The sequence below is a fragment of the Halichoerus grypus genome, chromosome 8 (genome assembly GCF_964656455.1).
Source record: "Halichoerus grypus chromosome 8, mHalGry1.hap1.1, whole genome shotgun sequence".
In the NCBI taxonomy this organism is placed as follows: Eukaryota; Metazoa; Chordata; class Mammalia; order Carnivora; family Phocidae; genus Halichoerus; species Halichoerus grypus.
In genome coordinates, this window is record NC_135719.1 from 9677191 (window position 1) to 9693734 (window position 16544).

General features: G+C 39.5%; 1 protein-coding gene across 14 annotated transcripts in view; it reads right to left on the reverse strand.

Annotated features, from left to right (window-relative positions):
- Window positions 1-16544, reverse strand: part of AKAP13 (A-kinase anchoring protein 13) — a 322213-nt gene that overhangs the window by 85771 nt on the left and 219898 nt on the right. For all 14 annotated transcript variants that reach the window (XM_078078910.1, XM_078078912.1, XM_078078916.1 and 11 more), the window contains 2 exons: window positions 10738-10813; window positions 5657-5793 (listed from right to left, as the gene is read on the reverse strand). In XM_078078910.1, the coding sequence (XP_077935036.1) occupies window positions 5657-5793; window positions 10738-10813 (213 nt within the window). The remainder of the gene's footprint in view (window positions 1-5656; window positions 5794-10737; window positions 10814-16544) is intronic.

A 16544-nucleotide genomic window follows, 5' to 3' on the forward strand; every position in this document is an offset into this window, starting at 1 on the left:
TCTTTTAATATTTGATTTAGTAGGTATTCTTATTTCATTTTATACATGAGACCACTGAGGTCCAATGAGGTTACATAGTAAGATTCTAACTTAACTGGTCTGGGATAAGGGCCAGGTTCTTTTTCTTCTTAAAGCTCTCCAGATGATTCTAAGTACAGCTAGGACTCAGTCCTATTATTATATATGACAGACCTATGATAAAAATGTTTTAAAAAATTAAGATGGACTCCAATCCTACATGTAAAAGCCCAAATTATAGATGTCCTAAAAGAAAACTTTATGACTGGGGGCAGACAAATCAGGAACAGGACACAGGTAGCAACAGTCATAAAAAATGGATGAATTACACTTCACCAAAATTCTGAACATTCAGTACATCAAGACACGTTTATGAAAGCAAATAGGGAAGCCATGTACTGCAAGAAAATATTTGCAAAACACAAATCTAACGAAGGACTGGTATCCAGGATACCATATACAACAATTCCTACTTCTCAACAACAAAAAGCCAAACGAAATGTGAACAGATACTCCACAAAGGAAGATATGCAAGTGGCCAATAAACACACAAAAATGTGTTTACCATTATCGCTGGTTGTCAAGGAAATGTAAATCAAAACGATAATGAGCTACCGCTACATGCACACCAGAAATGCTAAAGTTAAAACAAAACAAAACAATTATACATGTTGATAAGAACATGGAGCAACCAAAACTCTCATACATTGCTGGTGAGAATGTAAAATGATACAACCACTTTGGAGAAAGGTCTGGCGATTTTTTTATAAGACCAAACCGATACCAGCCGTATGATCTATCCGTTCCCCTCATCTACCCGAGAGAAATAATAACATTTATACTCCATTTGTATGAGGCTCTGAAATAAAGAGAACTAACCTGTGATGGGAAAAAAACTAGAACAGTTGTTGCCTCTAAGGGTTTGGAGAGGAGACAGACTGAGAAGGGGCATAAGGAAACTTCCCAAAGTGAAGGTAATATCCTGATCCATATGGGGGTTTGGGTAACAAAGATGAATCATTTGTTAAAAGTTGCTGAGGTGCAGCTATTATGGAAAACAGTATGTAGGTTCCTCAAAAAATTAAAACCAGAACTGTTCTATATAATCTAGCAATATCCCACCTCTAGGTATATATCCAGAGGAAATAAAGCCACTGTCGTGAAGAGGTATCTGCACTCCCACGTTCACAGCAGCATTACTCACAGCAGCCGACACATGGAAACATCTTAAGTGTTCACGGACAGCTGAACAGGTAAAGAAAATAAAAAGAAGGAAACCCTGCCATTTGCAACAACATGGATGGACCCCGAGGGCATCATGCTAAGTGAAATAAGCCAGACAGACAACCTTTACATGCTCTCACTTCTACATGGAAACCAGAAATGGCAACTCATAGTAACAGAGAGTAGAACAGGGCTTCCCCGGAGGGTGGGGGAAATGGGGGGATGTTAGTCAAAGGGAACAAGCTCTGTTAAGAGATGAATAAATTCTGAAGACCTAATGTATAGCATATGACCACGGTTACTAATAATGTACGGTATACTTGAAATCTGCTAAGAAAAGTAAATCTCAAGTGTTCTTACCACCCACACAAAAAGGTAACTCTGAGGTGATAGACACTTTGGCCTGATTGTGGTAAGCATCTCACAATGTTTGTCTTTCAAAACATCCTCTTGTACACTTCAAATATGTACAATTTTTGTCAATTATAACTCAGTAAAGCTGAGGGAAAAGTCACTGAATGGTAGTCTTCACACTGCGCATTTCACTGTGTGTAGATTTTATAACAAGCAAAAAACAACTCTATTAACACATACTGAATTCTAAGTATTTAGGGGTAAAAGTGGGTTGTTATCTGTAACTTGTTCAGAAATGCATCAAAGAAATTAGGGGGACTGGTAAGTAGAAAAAGGAAGGACAGACGTCCAGGTGTGTAACAAAGCAAGTATAAGAAGTTAACGGTAGAATCCAGGTGGTGGGTATTCACTGCACAGCTCTTCCAACCCCCCTGGATGTTCCAGCATTTTCTCAATAAAATGTTGGGGGAAAATGCCTGACTGGCTCTCTTAACCAAGAGTCACACCAGATGGGTACTATATAGTTATAGAGAGAGGAGTAAACATTATGTAACATATGTATATAAAAATATAAAAACAACTACACACTTTCTTATTACTACCCCTGAAGGAATGTTTGATATTGCCAAAATACTAGTCCTTCAGTTTTTAATAACTTAATCATTAAACATTTATAAATTGTTGTCTACGATACACAAGGCACTCTGCCATGTGCCTTGGAAAATAACAACTCACATTTTAAACACCTAATATGTGCCAACTGTTTAACCCAGTTACATGCGGTAATTAACCTAAGAATCTTAAGCATGTGATAGCAAACTGTTTCACAGTTCTGAAATTACAATAATTTTTAATACTTGTGTATAAATAACAGTTTTTCTAATATGGATACTGTAAGTATAATTATTTTTATCCCTGAAAGCCTAAAAACTATCTGGCTTGGTGATCAAGTACTTGAGAGCAAACTATAGCACATGAAAGAAAGGATGCTCCCTTAAGGCTTAGCATCTTAAGGGAATTACTCTGATTTTCTTAGTTGTGGATACATTTTACGAACTGGAGAAAAAACAAGGTGTGAGCATTTTATTTCATCTAATTCTCTTTGGGAAAAGAGACAGTTGACTATCAGTATTTCCGTGGACTTCAATTAACCTTTTGAATAACAGGGTGGCCGAGATTATACATTTTGTGGTCACTCTTTCTTTGCTAGTACCGAGAAAAAAACCAGGATTTCTTCCTACTTTAAAAACATAATCTAGGGGCGCCTGGGTGGCTCAGTCGGTTAAGAGTCTGCCTTAGCCTCAGATCATGATCTCGGGGTCCTGAGATCGAGCCCCGCATAAGGCTCCGTGCTCAGCGGGGAGTCTGCTTCCCCCTCTCCGCCCCACTGTGCTTTCTCTCTCTCAAATAAATAAATGAAATCTTAAAAAAAAAAAATCTAAATTTTATGCTGTTGATCTATAGAGAAAAAGACCTTAGAACTAGCAAATATTCAGAGGGTAATCAGGAAGCTCCTCTCACCCGAGTCATGTTTACCAGAAGGGAGGTGAATGGAAATAGAAGGTTAAGGTGAAGAGTTTGTGACCAACACCGCAGGCTGCTCAAGAGACCTCTGTGAGGCCAGATCACACACACGGCTGTAGGAAGTGACCTAACGCACCACTCGTGGTTCACAGAAAAGAATGTTGCGATGCCTTGCCCAGAGAGGATTTTTAGAGACGGGAGAGCGGGAGGCACTCCGGGACAGGGTGATGTTTCACAACACACGCTGTGTGGCTGTCCATGGAGGCAGACGGTGAGGGACGCTGCGGATGGCCCTGCTTCTGTATAAATCACTGGCGATTAAAGCGGGTGTCTGGAGATCGAGAGCAAAGTAACAAGGAACAGACTGGAGAGTCAGGCCTACGTACAATCTCAAGACTGTGACTTACCAGCTGAGTAATTTGGACTACACCTGTCTACCAATCAGAGCCTGCTCTCCCTCAGGAGTTTAATGAGGATAAAACCACCCACCTCGCAGGGCTGTCGGGAGCATGAAAGGAGATCGCATATATTATAAAAAATTCAGTTCGGTGTCGAGTGTATAGTAACCACTTTGTTAAGTATTAGCCTGTCTCTCTCTCTCTCTCTCTCTCTCTCTCTCTCTCTCTCCCCTTTTCCTTTCATATGCAAACCCTTGGTTGGCTTTATGAATGCCAGAGAAAACTTTTACTGCAAAACCTCTCCTGGTCACAACCAACTTTGGGAAAGCGGAAATAACCAAGAGTTCAGAACCCTCCAGATCTCACCCCAGGCCGTGCGACATTCTCATGCGTGCATGAAGAGATGACAGTGCAGCCACATTTCTGGTTTTTCTGAGCCACTCGGGTATGACATGTGGGTAAAAGTTGATTTGGGGAGTATGCTTCAACTCTTAACAATTCTATCTGTCTAGTCATCCTGAAAAAACTGCCAAATCTAGCACCAGCCATTCGTATGAACAATCTCCGAAATATTTTTGGCAGTTTGAATAAGGAGGCAAAACACAGGAAATTCAAACTCTCTTTAGCTAGGAAAATCACTCAGTTTAGTGACCAGAAATCACTCCCATTCTGCAGACGCCAGCATCCAGGGACAAGCTGTCATGCACCTAGGAGGGAGCAAGCAAGTCTTTCTTAATGAAGACTCTGCAATTTCAAAACAACTTTTGACTACGAAAAATTTCAAACACACATTAATGTTTAACAAATCCCCATGTATCCATGACCCGGTTTCAGTGACTGTCAGTGATTCAATTTTAAAGCTGGAACTAAGAGATATTATCTGTTTATCTGAGACACAAGTAAAATATTCTGAGAGACATGCCCCTTCAGAATGGCATTCCCCTTGGGGGTGGGGGCCGGTTCAGAAGTCCTTACAATGAAAACCTCAAAGTCACAGTAGAAATTACCCAAATTCTATTATTTAAAAAAAAAAAAAATCATGGTTTCCCTCTTCCTAGATAACCTCAGAGATGGACAGATCTTCCCAGTGTGCAGATTTTTTACTTTACAGAACCCACTGAATCAATTTGCTGCGAGTAACAATGACAGGAATCCTGAAGTTCTGTAAATTTTTCCAAGGACCTGTGGAAGACAGTGAGCACAAGGAAAGGGAACACGGTGGAAAAGAATTAGGGAAGGCCAAATGGGCACAAGAGCCACTGGACAAAAATGAAAATAAAGTGTTTGAGGGGTACATTTACAGAGGTTTTAACTATGTTCTAGCCCAGAATCCCAGGACGCCAAGCCTCTCCTGTAACTTATGGGACAGCATCCTCACAGGGTCTTGGAGAACCACATCACCCACTAACCCGACTGCCCTTTTATCACTTCTCCAGGGTCATCCTGAAGCCTTCATAAAGGCGTCCTCACAGCTGCTGTGCTTCTGCCCCTTCACCCCCTCGCGATTAAGACAAGCAAGTGTGGCATATGACTGAGTACCACTTGCTGATCCTGGTGTGGCAAAGCCCGCTATTCTTCTCAGGAGGCAAAACAGAACTCGCTGCAACTAGATACAAATATAACCAAAAGAAAGCAAACCGCCCCCATCCCCCGACCCCTTAGAGAGCCTCAAATTATATGAAAACACACGGTGACTCATGTGCATGGGCTTGGCTTTTCACAGTCTGGGTTCCCCAGCAGACATCTAGAAAGTTCCAATTAAGCAGGCTAGATGAGGAGGGGTGACATCACCAAGCTGGGCAGCGAGCTTCAGGCCTAAACACATTAATCAGAAATGACTCTATGGTTAGTTTATGCACATGACGTGTTATAGTCTGAGCTGCGGTCCTTTCCTGCCCACTGAAAAGTATTCACCTTCATCTGATTTAATTCACACCAAAGGAACTCCCATTTCTTCAGGCTTCAAAACCTGCATGTAACCAGGCACAACTCTACGGAAGATAAAGTGGTCGATGCCTTTTTCTAAGCCCCAGAGCCCTGGAGCTCCCTTCTCTGAAAGGGAGGATGTACTCTTCTCTAGGATCACTGAGATATGCTCAGTATGCCTAGCAGGAGTCGCATACTGAGGGGGACAGTACCTTGGGGAAGATGATGCTGTCCACTTCTTCGCTGGGTGAGTGAAAGAGGTCAGAGTCACTGCCGGATTCTCTTTTGAGGACACCTTGTTTTGAGGCACATTCTCTGCCCAGTCCAACATCCAGGAAGTTCTCACATTCTGAAAAAGAAAATGTATTCAACCAATAAGTAAAAAAAAAAAATTTACTTTCTTTTCATTCCAGGAATTCGCCTTGTAAGTCAACCAACTAACCTCCCCCCTCTTCCAGTATTAAGCAGCTGTAAAGGACACAGATTACTAGCTTTTAACTCTGGTATTCCAATTCTAGGGTGATTGTTACTATAGAACCACCATGAGTTTGCCATGTAAACCAAAGGCACAAAAAGATAAAACGGTAATTCAGAGCCATAATTCCATCTATATTTAGGCATTTAAATGGTAATCTTTTCCTCTTGGGAGCTGGAAAATATTTCCTTTTGCTACTAAAATCAGAAGTCCTTTATTAGGAAACTATGAGATAGAGTTTATGGCCAAATTTCTAAGACTTAAGTTCTTTCTGGAAACTTATTACCTAGCCAAATATTAGGATTAAAAAAGGAGGAGAAGCATATCTAATAAGAATATCAGTGTATCACACTTACGGGTTCTATTGAGTAATAACAGAAATATAATTGTTTGACTTCTACCTTAAGCAGATCTGACATTGGGGGAATAATGCACTGAAGAAAAATATATCATCTAGAATCTGTCTTCAGTTCAAAAACTAGCATAGGGACTCTGGTGAATCAGACACAGGGGGCCTTGACAGAAATGTTTTGCTGTAGATCAAGGAATTCTAAACACTTAGTACATTGAAATTATAAATTTCAAATTATAAATTACTAAAACAAGGTATTTAACTCACTTTCTCCTATTAATTCTGTAAACAAAAGGGACATATGACTTGGCAGCAATAGAATTAAAAATATTTGTGTGTGGTAAAACCAAGAGCCCAAAGAAAGTCAATTAGTAGGTAGATATCAACCTCCTTCAAGAAGTCTGGAGAGTGAAGCATTTCCATTCCAGTTAACATTTTTATATGGGATACAGACAGACATATATCAACTCTTCAGGTGATACTAAGTGACAAGGGACACAACAGATCAGCTGACTACCTAGCAGTTCATGAGAACTCCACCCAGAGGTTTTGGTTGAAAGCAGATTCAAGAGGAGCTGACGATACAAGGTGACAGCAAAACGAAAAACACCGATGGTTTTAGACTCTATTAATAGTGTACCCAGGTCCAAAATGGGGACAGTCCTGCCATTACGTGACAGCTAGACCGCACTGACAGGATGATGTTTGTCCCTGGGTAACATTTAAAGTAAAACACTGATAAACAGAAATGCACACATGGTGATGAGGTCACAACAGTGGAAACACTTGAGAGCCATGAGGCTTGCACAGGAGCTTGAAGAAAATGTGTCTAAGGGCAGCTGCAGATTTGCTCTGTACTGTTCCAGAGGCAGAACTAAAAGCCCACTGAGTGGAAGCCACAGAGCTTTGCTATAACTAGGCTTCTGGGCAATGGGATGGGAGTTTCATAAAGTAACCACTGTCACTTCACCAGAAGGGGTGGAGCAAAGGCTGAGTGACTTTGTCAAGAGGTTTCAGAAAAGATGCATACACGGAAGGGGAAGGAGAGATCAGACAACCCCCAATGTCTCTTTAAATTCTCAGGGTCTATGGACAATAATCGTGTGTGTGTGTGTGTGTGTGTGTGTACAATAATCGTGTGTGTGTGTGTGTGTGTGTGCGTGTGCGCACGCACGCGCGCGCATTGAGGGTTGAGAAGATGAAGTTTCATTGCACTGGTATATAGGTCATGAATTGCTTGTCCATAAAATTACCTCTTCTTGTCAGGTATTTGACTAGGTACTAGGGATTATCCAAGTAAAAAGAGATAGTCTGAGTATGTGCGTGGGGTAGTTTGCAACCTTACAGCAGAAACGGACATATTAAGAGACCATTTCAACATAGAAGTACACAAAGGATGCCACCGAGAGCAAGGAGGGGCCCACAGATTAATCTGAAAATGTTTCAATTAAAGAAAAAAAAATGACCCTAGTCCATTTCAGTCTTGGTTGGTCCTAATTATTTCTGAGTGTTTCATTCAATGGGAATAGCCCTGCCTTCAAAAGACTGGAAATCATGGGTATTCCGGACTACCCCCCCGCCCCCAGTTTCAGAGAGTATGTACTAACCTAGGTGGAGTCGGTGGGTGTGACCTTTCTACTTCTCCCCCCTTTCCCCACTTGGAAAATTCAAAGACTCCACTTCACGGCTGAGGGGAAAACAGGGGGCTGGCCAAGAAAAGAAAGGCTGTCACAGCAACTATGCTGAGCTGCTGGCTGTCCAACTGGCAGGCAAACAGACCACGTCCCAATTCCAGACTGGAAAACAAACCAACTCAAGACGCTCTAATGGAAAATTCACAGGGAAGATCCAGATCCAGCCCTGGTAGGAACAGTTCACCCAGAAAATAAATCTGGGCCAGCACTACAAGGGACCACAAATCAAGCTGGGGGGAGACTCTGCTGTGTGATACAATCCTAACTGTTGAGTTGGGGGAGGGCAGTGGGGGGAGAAGAGTAAGCAAACAGGGAACAAGGGTGAGAAAAAGACCCATAAGCCATCACGAAACCCCACAAATGAGGGGGGCCCTAAAGGCAAAGCTAATCCCCACCTTGTGTCACAGGACTTCCTACCTGCCCTCTTCCTAATGAATGAGGTGGAGCAACACATGCAGGTAGAAGCAAGAACAATGAGCACTGACTGGTTTTAGAGTCGATCCTGTCTGGCTTAAATCTCCCTCCGCCTACTTTTAGTAGAAAGATCCCGGGCAGGAAGTCATTTAACCCCTAAGCCTTCACTTCCACACCAGTGAAATGGGACTGATTAGTATCTCCCTAAAATAGTTGTAGTGACGGTTAGAAAGAATTTTATGCAAATAGTAACCAGAACTCTGCCCCTTGCATACGTATAGCAGGTGTGTGATAAACACACCTAATGCAGTTAAGGCTTCGTTATTAACCTATACTGTGCAAGTATCTGGAAAGGACATTACCTTGATGTGGGCCAGTCCTGTTTTATGACTCATATATAAATCTGCCTATAAACTTTTGTGTCCTGAGACATTAATTTCTTTAAAAGCTAGCAAAATGTGTCACTTTAAGATGCTCTCTAGTCATTTGGGTCTAAAATTATATATATGCAAACAAATTACAGCAGGCAAAGATAAGAAAAACTACCAGCAGCACGCCCACTGGTATTTGCTGAACCATGCTAATCATAATGTATGTGTATTTATTTGCACTTATATAAATTTGTATTTAGCCATAATGGAGGAATATCCAAAGTGATTTTAAAACATGTCATCTCACTTGGTTTTACACTATTGCTCTCTCTTGAGCTGTGTTCGTAACATAAATGAAACCTTCAAGATCCAAAGGGCCTAGAATTCACCAAAAAATTTACTAAAATCAAAAACTCAGGTCTGAAGCTCCAAAGCATAATCCAGATCTTGGATGCCATTACACGGAGAGTTAAAAAGACCCATTCTAAAAACACCAAAGCAGGTATGCTTGGGATTGGAGTATGGAGGGGGCCGTTGTCAACAAAATTCAAGAGGATGTCCTGGGGAAAATGCTCAGGGGTTCAAAATTCATTTCATTAAATGAGTAAATTAAACTCCAGCATGTGGAGAAACTTCCACATTTAAGCTTTACAAGGCAGACAGTTTCACTGCTTGGATGGTTGGGAGTAATTATACTTTCAGAAAACACCCTGAAGAGCTCAAGGAACCAAGATATGGTAAGTAGTATACTTTTAAGTAGAAGATTCTAGGGGGCTGGGTGGTGTATAAGGGTCAGCTAAGTCTGGAAACAGGGTCAATCTTATAACATGCAGAGACCCTCAACACAACTATAGCATAATATCCTCCATGTGAGACAAAACTAGGGAAGAACACTTTTCGTATCTGTCTCCAACACTTCCTTCGGAGTGAAGAATTGAGAGTCAGTAGGAAACCTCTTGGGAGATACAGGATTTGGACAGTTTGCCTTTCAATTTACTACTACTGCAGGACATCCACAGCTGCAGTGTTACTATAAAGACCAGTCAGCGAGCACTCAAGTAAACTTTAAAGCAGGTCAGTAAAACCTGTAAAGGTAAACGGAGGTGTTGCTGAGTCAAGTCAACTCAAGAGCCCAGGATACAAATGACCAGCACTCACAGGGAGGCCGCAACAACAGGCACAGGGCCTGACAGCACCGTGTCATTCAGGCAACACCCCCACCGAGGAGAGCTAGTAACCCTCGAGAGACGGAAGACAACAGAGCGCACAGACGTTAGGGAACTCTCCTACATCACTGTGAATTAGTGGATAAACCTGGGTAAAAAGCTGGGCATCTTAACTACCCACTAGTCATGCGCTGTGTCATTCACAAGCCAGGTCTCAGCAGCTGACCCTTACCTGTTGTTACTAAGACCTCATGGGTGTTTAAGGAAAGGCTCAATTGCTGACAATACTTCCAAAGTTTATGGTTCTCAATCCTGGCTGTGCAGTGGAGTCACCAAAGGAGCTTTCAAAGATTCTGAGGCCGAGCTCACACCCCAGGCCCGATTAAATCACAACCTCTGGGAGCAGGACCCAGGCAGCAGTATACTGCCAGATAATTTCAAAGTGCAGCCAAAATGGAGAGCCACAGGTTTAGTTCTTAACAACAAACATTTATAGTTTTACCAGACTGAGAAACCACGATCCTATGTATGTGCACACAGCACAGATGCCTTCACAGAAGTGATGAGGCAGAAAGCCACATGGGAAGACTCACTACTAAGCTGAGATTTAGGTTCATTATATGACACTACCCATTCTCAGTTGAGACAAAATGCCTACGAACCCAAATCACACATACCCCCCTTCTGACTTACTGCATGGCATGGTAAGGAAGGACAGATCTCTGAAAGTGGTCTGTAATCAGAGGAGGACTGCAGTGCAAAAAATGGACACTTTAGATGCAGTGATTCGAGCAACTGGAAGTTGGAAGACCCCTGCTCACCTGGGCTCTGTGCGGGGGCCAAGAGAGACGCTGTATCAGGGCACGGCTTTATTGTACACCAGCTTTCTCGGTTTATCTGAAAGAAAAGAGAAACAGATCGACTTTCAGACAGCGAAGTAAGTGGGATGATTTTATAGCTGCGGCAAGTTTATCTATCGTACCAACACTCCTACCTACTGTAAAGGGAGTAAAATTATGACAAGAAAAAGTCGTTCTCACAACACAATCAAGGCACGCTATGCTCAATTAAGGCTCCAATAAGAGCAACAGGAAAAAGATACACAAAGAGAAAATCTGGTGCAGGCCAAGGCGAAATAAAAAAAAAAAAGTTAACAAATGCAATGCATCAAAGATTAAAATACATATTTGATATCTTTATTTGAAAGTTAAAAAAAATACAAAAATAGTTTCTATGTATTCAAGAGTTACTGTCCGCTTGGGATCGGATTAAGCATTCTATGTAATTAATTATTAATTTAATGCCCACAATAGCTACAAGCAGTTTGTATTACCTGTATCCAAAGAATAACCTCAGCAGGGTTGCTGAGGTAGTAAGTGACAGGACTGGCGATGGAAAACAAGCCTATGGGAATCTAATGCATATTAAGAAGAAAACACTCCCCTAAAATATTTTTTTTTAATTTAGCCTTTACAGCTCTCAGTCATCTTATTAATATCATAACCATCTACTTTCACTGAATTTAAAATAATTTTTTAAATTACCATGAGAGATTTCAACAGTCCTCTCCCCCAACTGATAAAACAAGTAGACAGACAGAAAACTTGAAAAATATTACCAACCACTTTGATCTACCCAACACATACAGAGCAATTCACCCAACAATAGCAGAATACACATTCTTTTCGAGTACACATGGAACGTTCACCAAAGCAGACCATATTCTGTGGCATAAAAGAAGTATCAAATTTGAGAATTAAAATCATACTACATATGCGTTCTGACCACAACAGTATTAAAATCAGAAAACAAAGTAAGAAGTTACCTGGAAAAACTGCAAACATTTAAAAAACAAAACAAAACAAAACAAAAAAAACACACAAAAACTTATTAAAAAATCCATGAATCAAAGAAGAAATCTTCAGGAATCATTGTATAATTAGTTAAACATCAGAAAATATCTCAAACTCAAAAATTCAAACATCACATATAAAAATGTGATGTTTTATCTGAAAGAAAAGAAAAAAAGATCGACTTTGTTTAGAGGAAACAGTGTTTAGAGGAAACAGTGTTTAGAGGAAAATTTATAACATTAAATGCCTATATTAGAAAAGAGAGGTCTCAAATCAATGATCTAAGCTTCTACCTTAAGAAACCAGGAAAGAGGGCAGACTAACCCAAAGCAAATAGAATAAAGAAAACAAAGAACAGGTATCAATGAAATAGAAAACAGAAAAATAAAATCAGGGACGCCTGGGTGGCTCAGTCAGTTTAGTGTCTGCCTTTGGCTCAGGTCATGATCCCAGGATCCCAGGATCTAGTCCCACGTCGGGCTCCCTGCTCAGCGGAGAGCCTGCTTCTTCCTCTGCTTGCCCCCCTCTCTCTCTCTCCCTGCCAAATAAAGTCTTTAAAAAAAAAAAAAAAGAAGAAGAGAAAAAGAAAATCGATGAAACCAAAAGCTGATTCCCTGAATAGATCAATGATATCAGTAAAACTCTACCCAGACTGACCAAGAACGAAAGTTAAAAACTGTAAGTATCAGGAATTAAAAGAAGTCATTATTATAGATCCTACAGACATTGGAAGGATAACAAAGAGATATTATGAACAACATTACTGTAACAGATTCAACAAGTTAGATTAAATGGAAACATTTCATGGAAGACACAAACTACCAAATTTGCTCAAGAAGATAATCTGAATACCTTATTCTATTAAAGACATTGAATTCAGTTAAAAACCTTCCTATAAGGAAACTACAGGCCCAGAAGGCTTCAGTGGTGAATGCTACCAAACATTTAAGGAAGAAATTATACCAATTCTACACAAACTCTTACACAAAATAGAAGAGGAAGGAACAACATACAGCTCATCTTTATGAGTCCAGCATCACCCGGACACCAAACCTAGACAAAGACATTATACGAAAAGTATAAATCAATATCCCTCAGGAACTCAGATGCAAAATCCTGAACAAAAATTAAGATACTGAATCCAGCAACACAGAAAAAAAATCAAGTTGTAATGGCCATCCCAGGAATGTTGAAAAATCAATTTATTAACAGACCAAAAACTCCACAAATTAATGATTATCAAGAAACGTAGGAAAGTGTTGGGCAAAATTCAACATCTACTCATGATAAAACTCATAGAACACTGGAAACAGAAATGAAATTCCTCAGCCTGATAAATGGTATCTATTAAAAAAACACACACACACACAAAACACCTACAGTTAACATCATACTTAATGGCTAGAGACTAAATGCTTTTACTCTGAGATCAAGAACAAGGCAAGAATGTCCACGCTCATCACTTTTATTCAACACTGTATAGGAGTTTCTTCAATGCACTATAGCAGAAAAAGAAATAAAATGCATAGGTCTGGAAAGGAAGAAGTAAAACTTTCTTTATTCATAGACAGCATGATTGCCTATGTAGAAAATCCTAAGTAATCTACAAAAATGCTGCTATAATAAATCAGTTTAGCAAAGCTGCAAGATACAAAGTCAATATATAAAAAAGCAGCACTAGTTCTATATATTAGCAGTGAATAATTAAAATGTAAAACTAAAAACAAAAGTAATACCATTTACAATAGCATCAATAAATATAAAATAATTAAGAAAATCTGAGCAAGACTAAAAACTACAAAACACTGATGAGGAAAATTAAAGCATGCTTAGAGACATCATGTTTATACATCAGAAAATTCAGTCCTGTTAAGTTGTGAATTCTCCCCAAATGATCACTACTTGATTCTAAGATTTACTATAAAAGGTACAGTCATCAACCCAGTGTGGTGCTGGCACAAAGACAAACATTTAGATCAATGGAATAAGAGAGAATCCACAAGAGACCTTCAGAGACATGGCCTATTGATATCTGACATAGACGCCAAGTGGTATTCCAACCAGGAAAAGAACAGTCTTCTGAACAAATAATCCTGCAACAAGCGGATGTCCACATGCAAACAAAAAACAAATCTCCTTCAAATCTCAAATCTTCTATCAACTACAAAAATGAACTAAAAATATACCTAAATATTGAAGTTAAAACTATAAAGCTTCTAGAAGAAAACAGAGGGAAATATTTTTTGTGATCTTGGGTCAGGCAAAGATTTCTTAGCACACATGAAAAACCTGAAAAAATCGACCACATCAAAATAAAATTTTTTGCTCCTCAAAGGCATGGTTAGGAAAATGAAAAGGCAAACCACAGACTAGGAGAAAATACTTACCCAGGATCTATCTGCTAAAGGACCAGTAATATAAACTATATTAAAATATAAATTATTAAAATACATAAATATTAAAATATAAATAACAATGAAAAACCTCTTAAAATGCCATAAGAAGACAAACAACTCGCTTTTAAAATGGGCACAAGACTTGAGAAATTATTTCATCAAATATATATGACTGGCAAAGAACACAGGAGAAGGTGTCCAATATCATTAATTATCAGGAAAGAGCAAATTGAAACCACAAAGAGCTAACGGTTCATATCAGAATGGTTAAAATTAAAGAGTGATAATACCAAGTGTTGACAAAGATGTGGAGCAACTGAGCACTGATACATTACCCGAAGAATGCAAAACAGTACAGCCACTTTAGACAACAGGTTAGCAATTTCTTATAATGTCACAGACACTTAATACAACACAACAATCCCACTGATGGGTATTTACCCAAGAAAAACAAATATATCTTTGCACAAAGAATTTTACCGGAATTTTCATAGCAGCTTAACTCATGATAGCCCCTAACTAGAAACAACCCAATCTGCTGTCAATAGGTAAATGGATAAATAGTGGTACATTCATACAATGCAACAGACTCACAACAAGAAGGAATGAACCACTGATACAAACATGATGAGTCTCAAGATCATGTTAAAAGAAAAAAAAGCCAGACAAAAAATATCACCTAGTGTATGGTTCCATTTTTATGGTATTTTAGAAAAGGCCAAAGTTGTGAGCAAGCATATTAGTGATTCAACTGGAGGAACAGAATGACTGCAAGGGGACAAGAGGGAACTTTGGGGGTGATGGTGATATTCCTACCATGATTGCAGAAGTTATTACACAATTTAAACATTTGTCAAAAACTCATCAAATTGTGAACTTAAATTGATTTGATTGCATATAAGTTATATTCCAATAGAGCTGAAAAAAATCCCCTAAATATAAGTGTAATATATGTTTTTAGTTTTTATAACTCCCAAAAACACTTTAACATTATAATCCTCTAGTTTCACTAAAATTTTAGGAACCTTTGCAAAAATTCTTTATCTTAGAATATTTTTCATCGCCTTCTCAATTCCATGGCCAGTGAGTAAACTGAACATTCTTGGCCTTCAATATGTAAGGGACTAACTGACTATACTTTGCATGTCATTTTAGGCATTTGCATTTTACAAAAAGTAAGTTAAACAGTTTGCAAAATATATAATATATACAGATAATATAAAATGTGAATAATATATTAATAGTATATAATATAAATAACTTTAAAATGTGCTGTTTCAATCAAAATTAAAATATTAAAAATATTTATAAAAAATAACACAATAATGAAATTAAGATTAAATCAAATCTTTTTTTAAAAGATTATTTGAGAGAGAGAGAGAGTGAGCATGAGTGGGCGTAGGGGCAGAGGGAGAGGGAGAGAGAGAATCTCAAGCAGACTCCACACTGAGTGTGGAGCCCGACACGGGGCTCAATTTTAAAACCCTGAGATCATGACCTGAGCCGAAATCAAGAGTTGGAGGCTTAACCAACTGAGCCACCCAGGTGCCCCTAAATAAAATCTCTTTAACTGAATACACTCATTTCTTTTTTTTTTTTTTTAAAGATTTTATTTACTTATTTGACAGAGAGAGACACAGCAAGAGAAGGAACACAAGCAGGGGGAATGGCAGACAGAGGGAGAAGCAGGCTTCCCGCTGAGCAGGGAGCCCGATGCGGGGCTCGATCCCAGGACCCTAGGATCATGACCTGAGCTGAAGGCAGACGCTTAACGACTGAGCCACCCAGGCGCCCCTAACTGAATACACTCATTTCTGAATAATAGTGGTGAGAACATATTAATGCTGGAAGAATATTCTTCATGGGTCTCTCCTATCTTCCCCAGGTCTTGTGAGCAAAGGCACTGATTGTCCTTTTGTTCTAAACTATCTTTTCCAAAATGTCTGTGTATCAAATAGCCTTGAAAAACAGAGATACTGTTTCTTTCCGAAGCAAAGGGTAGGTCTGTTTACTACCCAGCATAATAAAGATAATGTCTCAGTCAAGGGCAAAGATCAGGCAGGCTCACCGCCCATTATAAAAATTGAAGTTTCCTAAGGGTGGGGCTTCTCGGCTGTGACAAAGCATCCACCTGGGCTCCTCTGTGCTGCCCTTGGGGAACTTGGGAAGCAGGAGGAACCAACAAGGAAATGATGTTCATGGTGCTTTTTGTGCAATGAGTAATGAATTCATTTGTCCTAGGACCGAGGAGCCCTGTGATTTCAGCTAGCACCCATGAAACTGTCAGGCTAACTTGGGAGCCTGCAAGTAGGGTAAAATCTCAGACCTATCACAGTTTTGACAATTAGTATATATTAAATAGTATTAAAACATTTAAAC